The sequence below is a fragment of the Scyliorhinus canicula genome, chromosome 3 (assembly GCF_902713615.1).
Source record: "Scyliorhinus canicula chromosome 3, sScyCan1.1, whole genome shotgun sequence".
NCBI classification, from domain to species: Eukaryota; Metazoa; Chordata; class Chondrichthyes; order Carcharhiniformes; family Scyliorhinidae; genus Scyliorhinus; species Scyliorhinus canicula.
The window spans coordinates 8,327,425-8,351,503 of record NC_052148.1 but is presented as its reverse complement, the minus strand read 5'-3'; the positions used below and the strand labels follow the sequence as shown (position 1 = coordinate 8,351,503).

The window sequence follows — 24,079 nt, the reverse complement described above, 5'->3', positions numbered from 1 at the left end:
ACCACATTTGAAAGATGGGCAGAACGTCCTTTTGATTTGGCGGCAGCATTTCTTTCATTCGTTCATGGGATGGGAGTGTCGCTGGCTGGACCAACATTTGTTACCCACCCCTAATTGCCTTTGGACTGAGTGGTTTGCCCGGCCATTTCAGAGAGCATTTAAGAGTCAACCACATGTAGGCCAGACCGGGTAAGAAGGGCAGATTTCCTTCCCTAAAGGGCATTAGTGAACCAGTCGGGATGTTAAGACAATTGACAATGGTTTCATGGTCATTGTTAGACTTTTAATTCCAGATTTTTATTGAATTCAAATTTTACCATCTGCTGTGGTGGATTTGAACCTGGGACAGAGCATTACCCTGGGTCTCTGGAGCATTACCCTGGGTACCCAGAGCATTACCCTGGGTCTCTGGAGCATTACCCTGGGTCTCTGGACCATTACCCTGGGTACCCAGAGCATTACCCTGGGTCTCTGGAGCATTACCCTGGGTCTCTGGAGCATTACCCTGGGTCTCTGGAGCATTACCCTGGGTCTCTGGAGCATTACCCTGGGTCTCTGGAGCATTACCCTGGGTCTCTGGAGCATTACCCTGGGTCTCTGGAACATTACCCTGGGTACCCAGAGCATTACCCTGGGTCTCTGGAGCATTACCCTGGGTCTCTGGAGCATTACCCTGGGTACCCGGAGCATTACCCTGGGTACCCGGAGCATTACCCTGGGTACCCGGAGCATTACCCTGGGTCTCTGGAGCATTACCCAGGGTCTCTGGAGCATTACCCTGGGTACCCAGAGCATTACCCTGGGTCTCTGGAGCATTACCCTGGGTCTCTGGAGCATTACCCTGGGACTCTGGAGCATTACCCTGGGTACCCAGAGCATTACCCTGGGTCTCTGGAGCATTACCCTGGGTCTCTGGAGCATTACCCTGGGTCTCTGGAGCATTACCCTGGGTCTCTGGAGCATTACCCTGGGTACCCAGAGCATTACCCTGGGTCTCTGGAGCATTACCCTGGGTACCCAGAGCATTACCCTGGGTCTCTGGAGCATTACCCTGGGTACCCAGAGCATTACCCTGGGTCTCTGGAGCATTACCCTGGGTCTCTGGAGCATTACCCTGGGTACCCAGAGCATTACCCTGGGTCTCCGGAGCATTACCCTGGGTCTCTGGAGCATTACCCTGGGTCTCTGGAGCATACCCTGGGCCTCTGGAGCATTACCCTGGGTACCCAGAGCATTACACTGGGTACCCGGAGCATTACCCTGGGTACCCGGAGCATTACCCTGGGTCTCTGGAGCATTACCCTGGGTCTCTGGAGCATTACCCTGGGTCTCTGGAGCATTACCCAGGGTCTCTGGAGCATTACCCTGGGTCTCTGGAGCATTACCCTGGGTACCCAGAGCATTACCCTGGGTCTCTGGAGCATTACCCTGGGTCTCTGGAGCATTACCCTGGGTCTCTGGAGCATTACCCTGGGTACCCAGAGCATTACCCTGGGTACCCGGAGCATTACCCTGGGTCTCTGGAGCATTACCCTGGGTCTCTGGAGCATTACCCTGGGTACCCAAAGCATTACCCTGGGTCTCCGGAGCATTACCCTGGGTCTCTGGAGCATTACCCTGGGTCTCTGGAGCATACCCTGGGCCTCTGGAGCATTACCCTGGGTACCCAGAGCATTACACTGGGTACCCGGAGCATTACCCTGGGTCTCTGGAGCATTACCCTGGGTACCTGGAGCATTACCCTGGGTCTCTGGAGCATTACCCTGGGTCTCTGGAGCATTACCCTGGGTCTCTGGAGCATTACCCAGGGTCTCTGGAGCATTACCCTGGGTACCCAGAGCATTACCCTGGGTCTCTGGAGCATTACCCTGGGTACCCAGAGCATTACCCTGGGTACCCGGAGCATTACCCTGGGTCTCTGGAGCATTACCCTGGGTCTCTGGAGCATTACCCTGGGTACCCAGAGCATTACCCTGGGTCTCCGGAGCATTACCCTGGGTCTCTGGAGCATTACCCTGGGTCTCTGGAGCATACCCTGGGCCTCTGGAGCATTACCCTGGGTACCCAGAGCATTACACTGGGTACCCGGAGCATTACCCTGGGTCTCTGGAGCATTACCCTGGGTACCCGGAGCATTACCCTGGGTCTCTGGAGCATTACCCTGGGTCTCTGGAGCATTACCCTGGGTCTCTGGAGCATTACCCTGGGTCTCTGGAGCATTACCCAGGGTCTCTGGAGCATTACCCTGGGTACCCAGAGCATTACCCTGGGTCTCTGGAGCATTACCCTGGGTACCCAGAGCATTACCCTGGGTACCCGGAGCATTACCCTGGGTACCCGGAGCATTACCCTGGGTCTCTGGAGCATTACCCTGGGTACCCAGAGCATTACCCTGGGTCTCTGGAGCATTACCCTGGGTCTCTGGAGCATTACCCTGGGTACCCGGAGCATTACCCTGGGTACCGGAGCATTACCCTGGGTCTCTGGACCATTACCCTGGGTCTCTGGACCATTACCCTGGGTTCTGAGCAATAGTCCAGTGGCAATACGACTACGCCACGCCTCCCTATCCTGTTGTGATAAATGCCACCTGTGTAACAGTGTGAAACAGCTAGCTTTACCTGTTGTTCACATGTTTGAAATTTCTTGCCCTTGCAGGGTAATCGGAAATAGACTGGGCACTCTTCAGGGCTGTTCACGACTTTGTGCAATATACAACCCAAAATGATTGATCAGGGTAGCCATGAACTCGCAGGGAATCTCACAAGGAGCTGGTTTAGCACAGTGGGCTAAACAGGTGAACACGGCCAGCAGCGTGGGTTCAATTCCCGTACCGGCCTCCCTGAATAGGCACTGGAATGTGCTACTTGTGACAATAAGCAATTATTATTAGGATGTCTTTGATGCAACCCTATTTCAGCGTCAAACCTGCATGGTGAGTAAAAGGTTTGGGCCATAAGGTCAATCTTGACGTGTGGATCTGTAAGAATTCCAGTGCATATATTGACCTGTAAAGATAGGTTTGCTGTACACCACGGTACTGAATCCCTTGGCAGATTTCCTAATCAGTACGCAAGAAAAGAGAGTTAATTTGTCTGTTTCATTTCTACGGTGAATTTGAGTGCAGGATGGAGTCTATTAAGATTGATTTACTTTTTGAAAATTTTCCAATTAAGGGACAATTTAGCATGGCCAATCCACCTCCCTGCACAGCTTTTGGGGGTGAGACCCTCGCAGCCACAGGGAGAATGTGCAAACTCCAAACAGACAGTCACCCGGGGCCGGGATTGAACCCAGGTCCTCGACGCCACGAGGCAGCAGTGCTAACCACCGCGCCGCACAATAGGAGCCCATTAAGATTGACAATGCTTGGCCTTTAACTGTCAGTCACCATCAACTTATGCATTCTCCATGGCAACGCCTCTGCCAGAGTTCACTTGCCAATCAATCAGCACTCTCTTCCCACACAGTATAAATTTATTGATTTCCCTTTGCATTGCATTGTGGTGAATGTCTTGAGGAATACAAGGTGAAAAGCTTCGACAAGAAAAATACCCTTCCAGTAATTCTAAAGAATGTGATTCATATCAACAAACAGCGACTCGGGGAGAAACTTTTGCACCAATAAAGTGAGATCAGTGCCAGCTGCTGTAGCTCAGGTGTATCTGGTTGATTTTAGGCATTAGAATTAGGTCAGGGCCAGGCTTCTGCACATGATCCCTTCTGGAAAGTTGGTGGAGGATAGACTTGGCTATGCTGCTCCCATGGAGGGGCAGTGCGCTGACAGTTCAGGCATGTTCACACACAAGAAAAATGGGCACTTCAGCAAAGCACAGGAAGCAACTTGCACATGCAACTCTTGCCACAAAACGGTTCTAGTCCCAGCATGGAGACTGTTTACAGTATTACAGAGCCAGCACGGCTCTGTACAATAGGGGCAGCTCGCAGAATTCCAGGTGAGGCGAGAGTGACTGCCCTTGACATCAAGGAGTCCTAGCAAAACGGAGTCGATGGGAATCGGGGGAACTCTGCTGGTTGGACCCATAATAAGTGTCACAAGTAGGCTTACATTAACACTGCAATGAAGTTACTGTGAAAAGCCCCTTGTCGCCACATTCCAGCACCTGTTTGGGTACACTGAGGGGGCATTCAGAATGTCCAATCCACCTAACACAAAGAAAGATGGTTGTGGTTGTTGGGGGTCAGTCATCTCAGCTCTAGTACATTACTGGAGTTCCTCAAGGGTCCCACGTTCAGCTGCTTCATCAATGACCTTCCTTCCACCATAAGATCAGGAGTGGGGATGTTCGCTGATAACTGCACAATGTTCAGCACCATTCCCGACAACTCAGGTAATGAAGCAGTCCATGTCCAAATGCAGCAAGACCTGGACAGTATCCAGGCTTGGGGCTGACAAGGGGCAGGTTACACGCGCTCCACACAAGTGCCAGGCTATAACCATCGCCAACAAGAGAGAATCTAACCATCGCCCCATTACATTCAACAGCATTACCATGGCTGAATCCCCCACAATCAACATCCTGGGGGTTACCACTGATCAGAAACTGAATTGGACCCAGCCACATTAATACTGTGGCTACCAGGGCAGGTCAGAGGCTAGGAATTCTACTGCGAGTAACTCACCTCCTGACCCCCCAAAGCCTGTCCACCATCTACAAGATACAAGTCAGGAGTGTAATGGAATACTCTCCACTTGCCTGGATGAGTGCAGATCCAACACTAAAAAAGCTCGACACCATCCAGCACAAAGCAGCTGTTTGATTGCTCCCCTTCCACAAACATTCACTCGCTCCACTACTGACATAGTGTCAGCAACTCACCAAGGTTCCTTAGGCAGCACCCTTCTCTACTCTGATCTCTACCATCTAGAAGGACAAGAGCAGCAGATACCTGGGAACCCCACCACCTGGAGGATCCCCTCCAAGTCACTCGCCACCCTGACTTGGGAATATATCTCCGTTCCTTCACTGTCACTGGGGCAACAGTCTGGAACTCCCTCCCTAACAGCACAGTGGGTGTACCTACATCTCATGCACTGCAGCAGTTCAAGGCAGCAGCTCACGACCACCTTCTCTCGGGCAGTTCGAGAAGGGTGATAAATGCCGGCCTAGTCTGTGACGCCAACATCGCATGAATTAATTTTTAAAAACTACACTTCCGGCAAAGCTCGGTATAATCGAGAGTGTTTGCAGCATTGCTTTCTATAGCGGAATTTCTTTGAAATTTGCACTGGCATCTTTAACATCCTCTTACATTATAAAGGAGCTCAGTTTAACGTCACATTTATACTACACTGACCGTGCAGGATTCTCAGTTCTGCACTAATGCACAGCCTTGTGACCTCGACTGAAAATGCTAAAGACCCCCACAACCCCCTTTCTATATTAACAGGGGTTCTGAGTCGATCTCAGTACTTTCGAGTGGTTGTTGAGAAACTCCTTGGTGAAAGATTTGATGCTCTTACCGTGAAGGACAGCTGTCGCGAAGCTGTTTCGTTATAACGGCTTCCTGGAAACAGAAGTCCAAGAATTTCTCCAGGATCGTGTGGGCGAGGGGCACATCCAGGTTTATATCCGGCAACTCTTCAAACACTCGCTGGAAGCCCTGAAAACGAGCACATCAAGCTGCACTAGTCCCAGTCCAATCACAGATTCCAACATTTTCTTTGGCCCACTGCTGATAGGCTAAGTTGTTTTGTGTATTCTCTCTTCCTCCATTCTTAAACAGCGGGGTATGTCTGCTACCAATCAATGGGAGTGAGTGAATCTGTTGTCAGCCACGCTCAAAATAACATGGGGGGATAAACACCATTAAACTTCAAGTCCAACAATAGTTAATTACCGGGCAGGTTTGCTTATGAGAAAAGGTTGGAGAGGTTAGGTTTGTATCCACTAGAGTTTAGAAGAGTATGTAGGGGTTGGGGGGGGGGAGGAATATTCCGAAGGCAGAGTGAGATAGATTATTAACTAACAAGGGGGTGAAAAGTTATGGTGGGTCGGCAGGAATGTGGGGTTGAGGTCACAATCAGATCAGCTGTGATCTTATTGAATGGCGGAGGTGAGCAGCACAGTAGTAGCACAGTAGTAGCACAGTGGTTAGCACTGCTGCTTCACAGCGACAGGGTCCCGGGTTTGATTCCCGGCTTGGGTCACTGTCTGTGCGGAGCCTGCACGTACTCCCCGTGTCTGTGTGCTCCGGTTTCCCCTCGCAAGTAGCACAGTGGTTAGCACTGCTGCTTCACAGCGACAGGGTCCCGGGTTTGATTCCCGGCTTGGGTCACTGTCTGTGTGGAGTCTGCATGTTCTTCCCATGTCTGTGTGGGTTTCCTCCGGATGCTCCGGTTTCCTCCCACAAGTCCCGAAAGATGTGCTGTTAGGTGAATTGGACATTCTGAATTCTCCCTCTGTGTACCCGAACAGGCGCCAGAATGTGGCGACTAGGGGCTTTGCGCAGTAACCTCATTGCAGTGTTAATGTAATCTTGTGACACTAATAAAGATTATTATTATAGCAGGCTTGAGGGCCGAGTGGCTTGCTCCTAATTCACATGTTCTGATGAATGAATATCGATCGTAATAAAAGTGACCCCTTTCCCCGGGCTCACATGACAGTGGCCCTGATGAACAGATTCTTTGGGGTGGAGGATAGGTGTGTAAAATGTACGGGGGGAGGGGGTAGGTTAGCATAGAGTAGGGGGTTAAGTAATGGTGGGACCTGTGGGGGAGGGAGGCGGTATTTGCACTATGTTTATATTTTTATGGACATTGTTTATATTGCTGCTGTTACAATGCCAAAAGAACCTGAGTGTTTGGCAAAGTACCACAAATAAAGAGCGGTTAACCAAATTGAGGCTCACGAAATAGGAGGCTGTGTGTCAGTTTTGATAAACAGTTGGCTTCAGGACAAAAAACAGCGAGTTGTGGTATTTTTCAGACTGGAGGATCATCGACAGTGGTTTTCCCAAAATGACAGCCCTATATAATACATGTGTGTGTGTGTGCGTAAATAAATGATTTGAATATTGGAATACAGAATTACATTTCTAAATTTGCTAATACCATATTTGGAGGTGTGGTAGACATTGAGGAATAGACCAATTAACTGTAACCGGGCAAATGACCAGTAGAACAGGCAGACGGGAGATGGAATTTAATAGAGAGAATCATTTAATACAGAGATGTGCGAGGTGATGTATTTTGGCAGGGTTGGGATCTCCAACAACCACAACCATCATTCCTTGATGCCAGGTATGGCTCATTAAATGTTACAGTGCAGAAGGAGGCCATTTGGCCCAGCACCCTACTTAAGCACACGCTTCTCCCCTATCCCCGTGACACAGTAACCCCACCTAACCTTTTTGGACACTAAGGGCAATTTATCATGGCCAATCCACCTAACCTGCACATCTTTGGACTGTGGGAGGAAACCGGAGAACCCGGAGGAAACCCACGCACACACGGGGAGGACGTGCAGACTCCGCACAGACAGTGACCCAAGCCCGGAATCGAACCTGGGACCCTGAAGCTGTGAAGCAACAGTGCTAACCGAGCTGCAACCAGCGGAGAGTTTCCCCCTTGATTCCCACTGGCATCAGTTTTGCTGACGCTCCTTGATGCCACACTTGCTCAAATGCTGCCTTGATGTCAAGGTCAGGCACACTGACCTTTGCGTTAAAATTCAGCTTTTATTTCCATGCCTGGACCAGGGCTGTAATTGGGTCAGGAGCGGATGTATTTAAGAGGGGGGGGAGGGGGGGGGGGGTACAGAACTTGCAGTGAAAACCCAATGTTATCCTTTTCTTTTCTTTGCATTTTATCTGGACGTTTACATTTATTTTCACACAGCAACCAGTTGAACCAATGAGAAGCAGGGGCCGGAGGGGGAGGGGGGAGGGGGGGGGGGGGGGAGGGGGGGGGGAGGAAGGGGGGGGAGGGGGGAGGGGGGGGGGGGAGGGGGGGGGGGTGGCCTACCCGGTTCATCTGGTCCAGGGTGATGAGGCCACTCTCCCACAGCATTTTCAGCAGCTCCACCATCTTTGCTGCTGTATTTCCAGTCGACTCCAGCACCATGACGACGGCCTGAGGGGGAAGAAGCATTTCTATTTGCACAGCTCTTGTCACATCTTATAAAGATTCACAACCAATGAATTACTCCTGTAATTATTATTACTGGGTGGGCAAATGCAGCAGCAGCCATTTTGTACACAGCAAGCCCCCACAGAAAAAACATGGAGGTAACAGCTAACTGGTCATTTAAGTGGTGATGGAGAAGGAACACTGACTCGAGACAGTGGGGAGAACTCCCTGCTCTCCTTCCAATAAGGCCCGACACCTTTAGCAGACAATGCCTTCATTTAGTATCTTACCGGAAAGATGGCATCTCCTTGCTTACTTACACAAAATTACATGCTTGTGCTTTGGATTGAGCAGTGACACCAAGGTCAAAGGTAAAGCCAGCTACTTATTGCTCCTTTTTACCTTCTGATTATAATGGACACGTTTATTCCCATTTCTCTCGGCCCAAATAGCCATATCATTGCCTTCCCTTCGTTTTTTATAATTTGAAACTACCACCTTTGCAGTCAGTCCGGGCCTTAATGACACCATTCTGATCTCTCCATTTCTGTTGGCGAGCACATGTCAATTGGTACCCACACCCCCCCCTGGGGAAATTAGGGCTGGTTTAGCTCAGTGGGCTAGACAGCTGGTGTGGAATGCAGAACAAGGCCAGCAGCACGGGTTCAATTCCCGTACCGGCCTCCAGGCGCCGGAATGTGGCGACTAGGGGCTTTTCACAGTAACTTCTAACTTGTGACAATGAAAGATTATTACTTATTATTAAATGGGCAGCCACTAATATCCCCTCCCCCCCCCCGCCCAGAAAGTTCTCAGCTGGGGGGGGGGAACCAAAGGCTGGTCTCCCTGAAGGACAAAGGGATTGCATGATGATGACGTGTGGGTGACTGATTACAGGGCCGGGCTTCTGGTGGTGACTGAGGATATAGTTTCAGAATTACTTTCAAAGACAGAAGCTCAAGGTCAGCTCTGCTCTGGGAGTTTGCAGCCAGCTCTCGCCCCTGACAATGAAGGATATGGAATGTTTGGATGAGGAAAGATTAGGGCTTGTAATAAGGAAGTTGTTGACGAATGACCGCAAGCAATCTTTATCTATTAGTCACACATACCCATACACTGAGAAAAGCTCCACTAGCAGAGAGCTTAGGAACGGTAGGTCCAAACTCACTCGTTACTCTCAGGCACACCACACTCACCATGTGACGTGGGAGCCATGTGGAGATCAAAATAGATTAACCGCTAGTTTCTGCAATAACCTCACAGCCCCACTATTCAACTCAGAATTTCACTTGACTTTAAGTATTAATTGCTTGCTCAAAGTTGCCCTGTTTACAGGATGGAATCAAGGAACAAGACATTGTCGGGGACACAGCTCTTCCCTCTTGGCCCTCAGCTTCTTCCAGATAGCAGAGAGCTGGATTTTGCGATTAGCTTGACGCAGTTCATTGCTGGCCTGCCTCACCTCAAACCCATTAACGTTGGAGCAACAAGAGATAAACAAGATGAAAGTGATCTTCCAGAGCAAGAAAATCATTTCTGATCAGATCAGAGCAACTGGTTAACACTTCTTTATAGTCACAGATGCTGAGAGCACAAAACATGACCAGGTAGGGAAAGGGAGAAGCAAGAACGTCTATGCTCACCTCATAAACAAGCTCATGGTGGAAATGTGGCACCTCCAAATCACGGAGGCAATGCTCAGCTTCCGCCAGCTCCCCGGAGAGCAGGAACTCCTTCAATATGAAGTTCATCTGGGTCAGAGAGAGAGAGAGAGAGAACAAGTTAGCAAACTAAGTGCAGGCAAAAGAGGGTAGACAACAGAAGGATGCCACGGCCAAACGCAGAGGTGATAATTCCCAGTGCGGACGACCACAGGAAGAACATAGAACATAGAACAGTACAGCACAGAACAGGCCCTTCGGCCCATCAATGTTGTGCCGAGCAATGATCACCCTACTTAAACCCACGTAACCCGTATCCCAACAATCCCCCCATTAACCTTACACTACGGGCACTTTAGCATGGCCAATCCACCTAACCCGCACATCTTTGGACTGTGGGAGGAAACCGGAGCACCCGGAGGAAACCCACACACACACAGGGAGGACGTGCAGACTCCACACAGACAGTGACCCAGCCGGGAATCGAACCTGGGACCCTGGAGCTGTGAAGCATTGATGCTAACCACCATGCTACCGTGAGGCCCTAACACTGACACTGGAAATAGATCTCTTTCCTCTGGCGATGTATCCTTTCCCTTTGAGACCTGCTCCCATCACCCACTGCTCACAGAATGCATGCAGTATATTCAAGGTCCACAGAGTGAACTCTAGTCAGGAGTACAGGCTGCCCCTTAATCATCCAGTTGTCTCGCAATACAGAGAGTGTGAAGCCTGGGATCTTCCTATGCTGCACAGTTTTGTGGTAGCCCAGGGATAATCGCACTGGACCACCCACCAGCCCTGTTGCAGATGCATTATTTACAGAGGTGAGCACACTGGCTAGATCAACCCGACTTAAAGTTCCTGATCTCTGTTCCATTGTGCAATGACTGGCAGGATGTCAGGCATCAAACTGAGGCGAAGGAGAGAAAGCCCAGGAGTGAGGCTGCAAAAGGACACATGCAGACGATATGGGCAACGAGGTGGAATATCGAATGCAAGCCGTGCAAGTGATCGCATCCACTTTTGTTTTTAAAATATTTTTATTCTCCTTTTTCACATTTTCTCCCAAATTTACACCCAACAATAAACAATAATCAGTAATGAATGTAATGTCAATCCCCATATCAATAACAACAATCCCGTCCTCCCACCAAACCCCAGACATTAACCCGCATGTTAACATAAACAAATGACAAAAAGGAATCAGGAATCACCATTAACACACACCGCCCCCCGCCTCCCCCAACCCTCCCAGCCAGCCCCTCCTCGATGTTCGATGTGATCCAATTCTTAATGAATAAAGCCCATGAATTGTAGAACCCCTCCATCCTTCCCCTCAGTTCAAATTTGACCTTTACAAGTGTCAAGAATTCCAGCAGGTCCCCCCGCCACGCCAGGGCACAGGGTGGAAACGATGATCTCCACCCTAACAGGACCCGCCTTCGGTTGGGATCCACTTTTATGAGTAGAATGGAGAAACGGAATATTTCTTCAATGGTAAAAGACAGAAATGTTGGCAGCGAGCTCCAGGTGTCCTTGTACCCGAATCACAGGAAGTTAACATGGGGGTACAGAAAGCAAATGGGGTACGTTACTTATTCTTATAATGCAATCCCTTAGTAATTCTTGCAACAATTACACAAGGCCTTGGCAAGACTACATCTGGACTGTTGTGTACAGTTTTAATCTCTACATAAGGAGGACTGGATGATCATAGAATCCCTACAGTGCAGGAGGCCATTCAGCCCATCGGGTCTGCACCCACCCTCTGAAAGAGCACCCCATCTCAGCCCATTCCCTCACCCTGTCCCCGTGTCCCCACCTAACCTTTGGAAATGAAGGGGCAATTTAGCATGGCCAATCCACCTAACCTGCAGACCTTTGGACTGTGGGAGGTGCCAGGTTGGATCCCAGCTCTGGCTCGCTCTCCGTGTGGAGTTTACACATTCTCCCCGTGTATGCGTGGGTTTTAAAAAATAAAATTTAGGGTGCCCAATTCATTTTTTCCAATTGAGGGACAATTTAGCGTGGCCAGTCCACCTACCCTGCACATCTTTGGGTTGTGGGGGTGATGTGGTATTGTGTGAAGCAAATAATGGCATGATGGGAAAACTAGTCAAGTCTCCTTGGTACAATTGAATTTAACCTAAGACACAGATTCAGAATACACATAGACAGCATGTCCTGAGAGTCTAGATAAGGCTTGGAACTAGAAGTAGTCTTAATACATAACAAGCTGAACAACTATTTCTTCCTGTTCCTAAACAACTTCTTCCCTTTCTTAAAACAAAGACAAGATAATGATATGAGACTCCAGTCCCCTAAAGGTCAGCAAGGTGACGCCATTGTAACGATTATTACTTATGTTTTACTTTCAATCAAATTCCTGACCAAGCTGTATTCATGTTATCTTGATCCTATAATGTATAAGAATCGCCTTCTTTTCCTGTAATATCGCAGACTTGGGACGGACTCAGCAGTTTGTAATTGACTGCTTTCCGACTCCAAGTATCAGCCATATACTGCTAGCAGTCAGTTCTAAATTCGGAAATAAAGTTCAGTTTTGCTTACCTAATGAATGCTGTTTGAATTTCTCTATCACAGTCAAGACGCGGGGAAAATATAAAATACAACAGTGAGACCCACGCAGACACGGGGAAAATGTGTGAACTCCACACGGACAGTGACCCGGGGCCGGGATCGAATCCGGGTCCTCGGTGCCGTGAGGAAGTAGGGCTAACCACTGCGCCACCGTGCCTTTTGTAATTTTTAATGGGAGGAATGTTGCTGCTCGTTTGGTTCTAATGGGAAGAGCGATGCTGGATTCTCATATTGGACACCCGTGCGCTTGTCAACTCAATTCTCTATCATCCCCTCCCCTCCCCAATACTGTATGTCGCTACCTCCGCTGTACCGGGATGTAGCCAAGGGCTTTACATACCTCTCTGATGAGATGTTTGACAGGTCGCTGCCCTCCACCCACGCCCCAGACATTGTCCAGTCCAACACCACGCTTCATACTCAGCAGGATGGCGGCTCGATCCAATGCAGCACTGAGGGGGAGGGAGGGCAAAGTTTACAGCTGTTGTGTTCAAATTACAGCTCAGCAGTCAGACAACATGGCACGAGCTGGCATGAGGATTAGCCTGGCTTTACCAGGGTCAATCCACTAGAATCATAGAATTTACAGTGCAGAAGGAGGCTATTCGGCCCATCAAGTCTGCACCGGCCCTTGAAAGAGTACCCTAATTAAGCCCACGCCTCCAGCCTATCTCCATAACCCAGTAACCCCGTCTAACCTTTTTTGGATACCAAGGGCAATTTAACATAGCCAATCCACCTAACCTGCACATCATTGACTGCGTAAGAGGATGTGTGTTCACTCTCCTCAAGAGCTATAACCCAGTGACCATCCACCTGCACACAGCCCCCCCCCCCCCAAACTCTTCCTCCCACTTCCGCTTAACTTCCCCTAGTGCGGCACCCTCCCAGTCAATCAACTCCTTATAAATGACACCCTACCCTCGCCACTTCCTGTTTTCAGCACGGGAAAGGACGACACTTACTTCCTAATATAATCCCGTACCTGTCAGTACCGGAACCCATTCCCGATGGGCAGCTCATACTCCTAGTTCCTTTAAGCTCGGAAAGCTGCCTTCCCCCCACCTCCACATAAAAGGTCCCCAAACAGTTTGATCCCCGCCTGCAGCAACCCCTGCATCCAACGCCCCCCCCCCCCCTCCCGGATTGTGCCCAAACGGAGGCCTCCGACAATTTCCAAGTGCTGCCGCCGGTGTCCGCAGGGCCATCACCATCACCAGGTTCATGGAGTACCTGGCTGGCAAGAATGGCAGAGGCGCCACCAACAGTGCCCCGAGGCTCCGTGACCATGGCTATATTGACTGCCCAGTAGTAGTTCATTAAATCACTAACTCCAACTGACTGCCCCAAGGGAAGACACCGCTAACACCAGAACCCAAAATAATACGTGTTTATTCAAATGCAAAATCATTTTCTTCTTCAATGCTACAAGCCGTGCCCAGCAGGAACAAAAAGAAGTTTACAGTATATCAAATACCCACCATGTTTACAAATCTGACAGAGATATTTCTCAATCTATTTTTAAACGCAGCCTTCTCAAAAATTCGCACACTTACCGTGCATGGTCACAATCTACTTTCCCTTTATAACCTTCGAGAAAGTTTGACGGCAACACATCATCCGCAACTGCCCTGGCGATAAACTGGCCAAGTACCTGCCCAGACAGCAAAGGAAAACACAAATTAACGGAGGAAAGTAAGTCAGTAGTGCAGCTGAGCGGGTGGTTGCTCTTTGGGAATCTCCAGCAGCCAGAATGGGTGTGGTGAACCTTGTTCTCCCATCGGTTCAGGAATACTGGGCAACACAGGGAGAACGAAAACAGAGCCGGAAAATGGAATGAAAACTGTAAACGTTGGAAAAACTCAGCTGGTCTGGCAACATCTGTGGAGAGAGAGGAACAGTTAACCTCAAGGCCAATATGACTACTTCAGAGTTCCGATGAATATTTTAGATTTGGTATTATGTAATTATAGTTATCATAGAATTTACAGTGCAGAAGGAGGCCATTCGGCCCATCGAGTCTGCACCGGCTCTTGATAAGAGCACCTACCCAAGCCCACATCTCCACCCTATCCCCATAACCTAGTAACCTCACCCAACACTAAGGGCAATTTTGGACACTAAGGGCAATTTACCATGGCCAGTCCACCTAACCTGCACATCTTTGGACTGTGGGAGGAAACCGGAGCACCCGGAGGAAACCCACGCACACACAGGGAGGATGTGCAGACTCCGCACAGACAGTGACCCAAGCCGGAATCGAACCTGGGACCCTGGAGCTGTGAAGCCATGGTGCTATCCACAATGCTACCGTGCTGCCCTAATAAGACAGATCTAATTATTAACCTTGCTGTAAATGGGCCTTTAGGAAATAGTGACCATAATATAATAGAATTTTACATTTAAGTTTGAAAGTGATATAGTTCACTGAAACTAGGGTCTTAAATCTAAATAAAGGAAAACTATGAAACTGTTTGAGGCATGGGTTGGAGATGGTGGATTGGGGAAATACAATAAAAGATTTGACAGTGTACAGGCAATGGTCAGTGTTTAAAATAGTTTTACATAGTCTACAACAAATATACATTCCTCAGAGACACAAAATCCCAACAGGATAGGTGAATTTACTGTGGGTAATAAAACAAGTTAAAGATCACATTCGACCAAAGGAAGCAGCTTATATGGTTGCCAAAAAAATGGTTAGCCCGAGGATTGGGAGCAATTCAGAATCCAGCAAAGGAGGACCAAGAAACTGATAAAGAAAGGGATAAGAGAATACGAATGCAAGTTCATGATAAACATGAAGGCGGACTATAAAAGCTTCTTCAGGTAGAGAAAAGGACAAGTATGGTCCATTACAGGCAGAGACAGAAGAATTCATAATGGGAAATAAGGAAACAGCAGAGAAACAAAACAATTGTGTCCGCCTTCAAGGAAGAAGACACAGAAAATCTCCCTGAGATATTAGAGAACCAAGGGGCTTGTGAAAATCAGGAACAAAGAAATTAGAATCAATAAGGAGGGAATACTTGAAAAAATAATTGGACTGAAGGTTGATAAATCCCCTAGACCAGATGAGCTACACCCCAAAGTTTGGAGGGTGTGGATAGAGAGAACGTGGATGGATTGGTGGTTATCGTTCAAAATTCTATAGATTCTGGAAATGTTCCTGCAGACTGGAAAGTAGCAAATGCAACCTCAACTATTTAAGAAGGGAAGGGAAACACAGAACTACAGACCTATTAGTTGTGTCAGTTGTAGGAAATGTGTTAGAATCAATTACAATGGAGAGCAGAGTCTGGAGGATAAAAGAGAGAGACTTAGAGCAGAGCCGGCACAATGAAAGAGCGCGAGAAAGAGCGAGACTGAGAGAATCATAGAATCACTACAGTGTAGAAGGAGGCCATTCGGCCCATCAAGTCTGCACTGACCATCTCAAAGAACACCCTACCTAGACCCACGACCCACGCTATCCCTGTAAACCTATCTAACCATTTTGGATTCTAAGGGCAATTTATCAAGGCTGATCCACCTAACCCGCACAGCTTTGGACTGTGGGAGGAAACCGGAGCACCCGGAGGAAACCCACGCAGACACGGGGCGAATGTGCAGACTCCACACAGTGACCCTGGATAGAGTGAACGTGGAGAGGATGTTTCCACTTGTAGGAAAAACTAGAACCAGAGGACACAATCTCAGACTAAAGAGACAATCCTTTAAAACAGAGGTGAGGAGGAATTTCTTCAGCCAGAGGGTGGTGAATCTGTGGAACTCTTTGCCGCAGAAGGCTGTGGAGGCCAATTCACTGAGTGTCTTTAAGGCAGAGAGATTGGTTCTTGTTTAATAAGGAGATCAGGGGTTATGGGGAGAAAATATCAGCCATGATTAAATGGCGGAGCTGACTCGATGGGCCGAGTGGCCTAATTCTGCTCCTATGTCTTATGGTCTTAAGGCAGGAATTGAACGCAGGTCCCTAGCGCTGAGGAAACAGTGCTAACCACTATGTCGCCCAGAGAGCAGAGTGGTGGTTATGAAAGAGCATGAGAAAAGTGAGACAGAGTGCAGCGCTGGGTTGGAGTTGAGCTCCTGAAATGACATCAGGATTCAAGTGACGTGGGGGGCACAGTGGCTCAGTGGTTACCACTGCTGCCTCACGGAGCCAAGGACCCAGGTTCGATCCCAGCTCTGGGTCACTGCCCGTGTGGTTTTCACATTCTCTCCCCCCCCCCCCGTCCTCCCCCGTGTCTGCGTGGGTCTCACCCCCACAACCCAAAGATGTACAAGGTAGGTAGATTGACAAAGCTAAATTGCCCTTTAATTGAGAAAAAAAGAGAGTTGGGCACTCAACATTTATTAAAAAATGATTCAAGTGACATGGGACAATAGGAAGCAGCTGATTAGGTGAATAGAGTCGGGTAGGCATTTACTACTTTTATCGCTCATGATTTGTACGGTCTATAATTTGTGGTCTATAGTTTGTAAGGGCTATATTCTGTAATAACAAGGACCAGGGAAGAAGGGCCCGAGAGTAATGGATATTTCATTTTAAGTATCTTTCAAAAGGTTTAATTTAAAGTGGTAAATCATGACAGGAGAACGCAAAGCCGAGGTGTGCTCCTCCTGCTCTATGTGGGAAACTGGGAACACTTTCGGTGCCCTGGGACACCATGTGTGCAGGAAGGACCCCAGCTGCAGCTCCTGGAAACCCGGGTTTCAGAGCTGGAGCAGCGACTGGGGACACTGTGGAGCATCCGCGAAGCAGAGGGAATCATCGATTGCACGTACAGAGAGGTGGTCATTCCAGAGGCTGGAAGGGACTGGGTGACTATTAGGCAGAGCTAGAACTTGGCAAGCAGTGCAGGAATCTCCTGTGACCATTCCCCTGCAAAACAGATATATCGCTTTGCACACTGTTGCGGGGAATGGCCTCTCAGGGGAAAGGAGTGCCAAATTTGCTGGACCACAGTTGGCCCTGTTGAACAAGGGAGGAGTAAAAAGTGTGGGAATGCAATAGTGATAGAGGACTCAATTTAAGGGGATAGATAGGTATTTCTATGCCACAAACGAGACTCCAGGATGGTATTTTGCCGCCCTGCTGTTTGGGTCAGAGCAGCTACAGGACATTCTAGAGGGTGTGGGTGAACAGCTAGTGGTCATGGTACACACTGGTATAAACTACATAGGTTAAAATAGGGCGTGATCCGAAAAGCAAAACGTAGGGAGTTAGGAAGTAAGTTGAAAAGTAGGACCTCAAAGGTAGTGATCTCAGGATTTCTATCAGTGCCATGTGTTGGTCAGAGCACAAATAGCAGAATATATCAGGTTAGTATGTGGCTGAGGGTGGGAGGGATTCAGATTCCTGGGACACTGGGACCGGTTCTGGTGGAGGGACTATTACAAGCTGGACGGGTCATACCTGGGCAGGACTGGGAGTAATATCCTGGGTGGGTGGGGGGGGGGGGGGATTATTGAAACTAAAATGACAGGTGGATCAGAACATATGGAAGGAGTCAGAGGACAGGGAAAACACAGACAAGAACAAAAGACAGAAGGGGGAATTAAGAAAAGCAATCGGCAGAGAAATCAAAGGGTCGGAATCAAACAGGGCCACAGTGAAAAATAATGGGAACAGGAGAAGGAATGTTAAAAAGACAAGCCTCAAGGCTTTATACATTAATGCACAGAGCATTTGCAATAAAGTGGATTAATTAATTGCACAAATAGGTGTAAACGGCTGTGATAGTTGGAATTACGGAGACATGGCTGCAAGGTGACCAGGGATGGAACTGAACGACCAGGATATTCAGGGTTCAGGAAGGACAGACAAAAAGGAAAAGGTGGCGGAGTTGCAGGGCTGGTTAAAGAGGAAATTAACACAGTGAGGAAGGATATTAGCCCCGACAATGTGGAATCTGTATGGGTAGAGCTGAGAAACACCAAGAGGCAAAAAGATGTTAGCGGGCGTCCTATGTAGACGCACAAACTGTAGTGGTGATATTGGGAATGGCATTAAACAGAAAATTAGAGATGCTTGTGATAAAGGAACATCTAATTATGGGTGATCTTAATCTGCATTTAGATTGGGAAAATCAAATTAGTAACAATATCGTGGATGAGGAATTCATGGAGTGTATACAGAAGTTTTCTGAACCAATACGTTGAGGGACATACAAGGGAACAAGCCACCTTGGACTGGATATTGTGTCATGAGAAAGGACTAATAGACAATCTGGTTGTGCAAGGCCACTTCGGGATGTGCGACCATAATATAACAAAATGTTTCATCAAGGAGAGTGACGCAATTGTTACTAAGCTGAGGGTTCTGAATCTAAATAAGGGGAACTATGATGGTATAAGACTGGTGTTGGCTATGATGGATTGGGGAAAGTTACAGGGATGACAGGCAACAGCAAACATTCAAAGAACTCAAAAATATGACATGTCCAAACCATGGCTTACAAGGGGCTGGTTTAGCACACTGGGTTAAATACCTGGCTTGTAATGCAGAACAATGCCAGCAGTGCGGGTTCCATTCCCGTACCGGCCTCCCCAAACAGGCGGTGGATTGGCTCACAGTAACTTGATTTAAGCCTACTTGTGACAAAGGTCAGCACGGTAGCACAGTGGTTAGCACTGTGGCTTCACAGCGCTAGGGTCCCAGGTTCGATTCCCCGCTGGGTCACTGTCTGTGTGGAGTCTGCACGTTCTCCCCGTGTCTGCGTGGGTTTCCTCCGGGTGCTCCGGTTTCCTCCCACAGTCCAAAGACGTGCAGGTTAGGTGGATTGGCCATGATAAATTGCCCTTAGTGACCAAAAAGGTTAGGAGGGGTTACTGGGTTATAGGGATAGGGTGGAAATGAGGGCTTAAGTGGGTCGGTACAGATTGGATGGGCCAAATGGCCTCCTTCTACACTATGTTCTATGTTGTTCTAAATAACAGGGGCTGTTTAGCACAGAGCTAAATCGCTGGCTTTTAAAGCAGACTAAGCAGGCCAGCAGCACGGTTCGATTCCCGTAACAGCCTCCCCGAACAGGTGCCGGAATGTGGTGACTAGGGGCTTTTCACAGTAACTTAATTGAAGCCTACTTTTGACAATAAGCGATTTTTATTTCATTTTTTCATTTTCATAAGCGATTATTATTATTATTGAGCATCTTTCCACTTTTCCGAGTTGTAATAATACTGTTCACAGGGCTGGTTTAGCTCAGTGGGCTAGAGAGCTGGGTTGTGATGCAGAACGAGGCCAGCAGCGCGGGTTCAATTCCCGTACCTGCTGAGAATTCTAAATTCTCCCTCAGTGTACCCGAACAGGCGCCGGAATGTGGTGACTAGGGGCTTTTCACAGTAACTTCATACTTGTGGCAACAAAAGATTATTATTATTATTGCTGCTACGCCAACATTAATGACAGCCATGATGTTTGAATGGCAAAGTCAGCTCAGCAGGAGGAATGGCTCTTACTGGGTTCAGGAGTGCTCGAGCCAAGAGGCAGGGATTCTCTGGGCTACAGGATCAATCCCATTTCTGGGCCAATATTTATATATAAACTAGGCATGTCTGTTTGTGTTGTACTGTATAGCAACAGCTAGAGCACAGAGAGAATCTAAAGAATGCGACTGAATCTAAAGAATGCGACTGAACCTGTTCCAGAACATGTTTGTACCATCCCTGGTAAGCTCAGCATTATCATTAATTAATATGTGGGTGGATGGGGAGTAGACTAGCGATATATAACTAGTGCAATCGTAGCCAGGCGCCTTTATTCTTGCACTCCAATCTCCTTGCAATAACAGCCAGCTGACTTCCCCATTTGCTGGCTGTATCTGCATGCCAGCTTCCTGCTACAAATACATCAAGTCTCTCTGAACCTCGACATTTACTCCCAGTCAAACTGCAATACATGCGGAGACAAACTGCACCAAGTTATCACTCTGAAAATACAGCAGGAATTCTTTTTTTAAAATACTGAATTTTTAAAAAAATGTTTTACAATGGTGCCCGATTGCGTTGATTCACAGCAAATTGTGCTTTTGAAAAAAATTAGTTTCAGTGGAAGTACAAGGGAAAACAAAGTTCACAAAGGGTCAGCAGAATGTTGGAGGCCAGATTGACAATTGCAAAGAAACAAAGATGTTCACAGACGTCCAATGATGTGCAGGTTAGGTGGATTGGCCATGCTAAATTGCCCCTTTAAGTGTCCAAAAGGTTAGCTGGGGTTACAGGGATAGGGTCGAGATGTGTGCTTGAGACCGTTGCAGACTCGATGGGCCGAATGGCCTCCTTCTGCACTGTAAATTCTATGATTCTGTTCTATAGAAAGTAGGATCAAGTAGACAATTCAGCCCTTCGAGCCTGCTCCGCCATTTCACCTGATTTGATAGGTGTATGTCACCGCCATACGCCTGCGCTCTCCCCATATCCCTTCACACCTTTAGTGTCCAGAAATCTATCTTAAATCCTTCTTAAATATATTCAATAACTTGGCCTCTACCGCTTCTATCGTAGAGAATTCCGCAGGTTCACACTCTCTGGGTGAAGACAATTCTCCTCATCTCAGTCCTAAACGGCCTCCCCCTATCCTGAGACTGTGACCCCTCGTTCTAGACTCCCCTCCCCCAGAAAGAGGAAACAACATCCCTGAATTCAGTCTGCCCGGTTTGTCAGAATGTTATACCTTTCAATGAGATCCCCTCTCATTCTTCTCAATTCCAGTAAATACAAACATATGAATTAGGAGGAGTAGGCCACTCGGCCCCTCCAGCCTGCTCCGCCATTCAATAAGATCAAGCTGAATTGATAGTGACCTCGACCCCACACTCCTGCCGACCCCTGATAACCTTTCACCCCCCCCCCCCCCCCCGGTGATAATTAAAAATCTATTAAGCTCAGCCGGCCATCCCAGGAATCAGTCTGGTGAACTTTCCTTGCTCTCACTCTGCGGCAAACATATCTTTCTTAGATAAGGGGACGCAAACCTATCCTCGATACTCCGGGTGTGGTCTCACCAAGGTCCTGTACAGCTGCAGTAAGACATGCTTGCTTCTGTACTCAGATCGATTTGCAATCAAGGCCAACATACCATTTGCCTTCCGAACTGCTGACCTCACCTGCCTTGTGCTCACAGCAGATAATTTACCCCCAGTATCAGAGAATGGGACATACTGTGGAGCTGACTGAGGGGCTGTATTCCCATTCCAGAATCAGGTGTAAAATTCCCTGCATTTCCAGAAGCGTCCACTCCTTCAGTATGTTGTTTAATATTTGAAAAATACTTTTTTCACTGTACCTCGGTACACGTGACAAGAAACAAATCCAAATCAACTGTAAACAGCAGTTCCCTCTAAATTCACCCAGAACTAGGTGTGAAATTTCCCAGCTATGTCTTCTCCATTAGCAATCAGGAGACCACACAACCCTGCTAATGGCAACCTCTGCAAGACGTGCCAGATCATTGACATGGGTACCAACATTACATACGCGAACGCGGTACATACTCGTGCGACTCGGTCAACGCTGTCTACCTCATACGCTGCAGGAAAGGATGTCCCGAAGCGTGGTACACTGGCGAGACCATGCAGACGCTGCGACAACAGTTGAACGGACATCGCGCGACAATCACCAGGCAGGAATGTTCCCTTCCAGTCGGGGAACATTTCAGCAGTCAAGGGCATTCAGCCTCTGATCTTTGGGTAAGTGTTTTCCAAGGCGGCCTTCAGGGCACGAGACAACGCAGAATCGCCGAGCAGAAACTTATAGCCAAGTTCCGCACACATGAGTACAGCCTCAACCGGGACCTTGGATTCATGTCGCATTACATTCACCCCCCCACCAACTGGCCTGGGCTTGTGAAATCCTACCAACTGTCCTGGCTTTAGACAATTCACACCTCTAACCTGCGATTATCCCTCTCTCCAGTCGCACCATCTGGACATGTAAAGACTTAATTACCTGCAAAGACTCGCATTCAAAGTATCGTCTTGCATCTTTGAATTTGTCTATATATGTGATTGCGGAACCCACCTCTTCATTCACCTGAGGAAGGAGCAGTGCTCCGAAAGCTGGTGATTCGAAACAAATCTGTTGGACTTTAACCCGGTGTTGTAGAACTTCTTACTGTGCTCACCCCAGTCCAACGCCGGCATCTCCACGTCATGTTCTCCATTAAAGGAAGACAAATCCAATGTGGCCAGTTACCACCCCGTCAGCCTACTCAGATTCATCAGCAGAGTGATGGAAGGTGTCATTGACAGCAATTTCTGCCAAGCACAAACAGCCAAATTTCAGAGAGGTGAGGAAAGGTTTTCCTGTTGCTGTGCATTAGTGCAAACTTTCCTTGGGGCAGTGACATTAGCAACTTGAACAAGATCCTGCAACAGCAATGGATCTTTTGCTTTGCGTCAAGGACCACAACCCCAGAACTGACCTGGTGCCAGGAATGATTTTACATCTCCTAATGAGGTATCGGCTACCCAACGTTATCATCCCAACTGCAAACTGGCAACTCTGAAAATGCAACACTCCTACCACAAGTTCCAGAGAGAGAGTGAGAGTTCTTACAACTGAGTTTCAGGAAGTCCAGTAACAGCACCGTCAATATATACAGTGAGGGGACAAGAGGTCCTATTCATCGGTCCAGAAGGTGCTGATGATATTTGCAAGGGCTCTCCCAGGGATAAATTTGAATATCACTTGAGCGGTAAATTTGTTGCCATGACAGTGTGCGCTATAAATATCAGGCAGAGCAGTAAAGCCACAACTCAGATACGGCTCAATCCATTTCAAACAAATTAATTTTAATGGGATATGTCCTTCACTGGCTGGGCCCATCTTAAACTACCCTCGAGAAGATGGTGAGTTGTGTTCTTGAACCGCTGCAGTCGCCGAGGTGTAGGTGCACCCACTGTGCTGTTAGGGAGGGAGTTCCAGGATGTTGCCCCAACGACAGTGAAGGAACGGCCGATATATTTCTAAGTCAGGGCGGTGAGTGACTTGGAGGGGAATCTCCAGGTGGTGGGGTTCCCAGGTATCTGCTGCTCTTGTCCTTCTAGATGGTAGTGGCCGTGGGTTTGCAAGGTGCTGCCTAAGGTGCCTCGAGTTTCTGCAGTGCACCTTGAGCAGCAGCAACTGTGCGGCTTCACTGCTCAAGTTTCACACTGCCTGATATTTATTGCATACGCTGTCATGGCAACAAATTCACCTCCCTCGAGTCAACCCTCATGCAATGGTTTGCCTGATTTTCTTTCCAAATCCTCACCTTTTTTTGCCATCTTACTATCATACTCGTTTAGCTCAGACTTTAAACCTGAAATATTAACGTAGAAACATAGAAAATAGCAGGAGGCCATTCAGCCCTTCGTTCTGCTCTGCCATTTATCATGATCATGGCTGATCAGCCAACTCAATAGCCTAATCCTGCTTCCTCCCCCATATCCATTGATCCCCTTCACCCCAGTGCTACACCCAACGGCTTCTTGAAAACATACAATGTTTTGGCCTCACCGTCTTCCAGTGGTAGCGAATTCCAAACCGAATAAATTTCTCCTCATCTCTGTCCTAAATGGTCTACCCCGTATCCTCAGACTGTGCCCCCTGGTCCTGGACACACCTACCATTGGTAACATCCTTCCTGCGTCTACCCTGGATAGTCCTGTTAGAATTTTATAGGTTTCTATGAGATCCCCCTCACTAATCTGAATTCCAAATCCCCCTCACTAATCTG

The 24,079-nt window shown here is 48.2% G+C and overlaps 1 protein-coding gene across 1 annotated transcript in view; it reads right to left on the bottom strand.

Moving 5' to 3' along the window:
• The window catches only part of LOC119963600 (programmed cell death protein 4-like), a 62,232-nt gene that overhangs the window by 2,194 nt on the left and 35,959 nt on the right, over window positions 1-24,079 (bottom strand). The window contains 5 exon segments of the mRNA XM_038792932.1: window positions 5,486-5,625; window positions 7,991-8,098; window positions 9,739-9,846; window positions 12,701-12,812; window positions 13,917-14,014. Of these exon segments, the coding sequence (XP_038648860.1) occupies window positions 5,486-5,625; window positions 7,991-8,098; window positions 9,739-9,846; window positions 12,701-12,812; window positions 13,917-14,014 (566 nt within the window).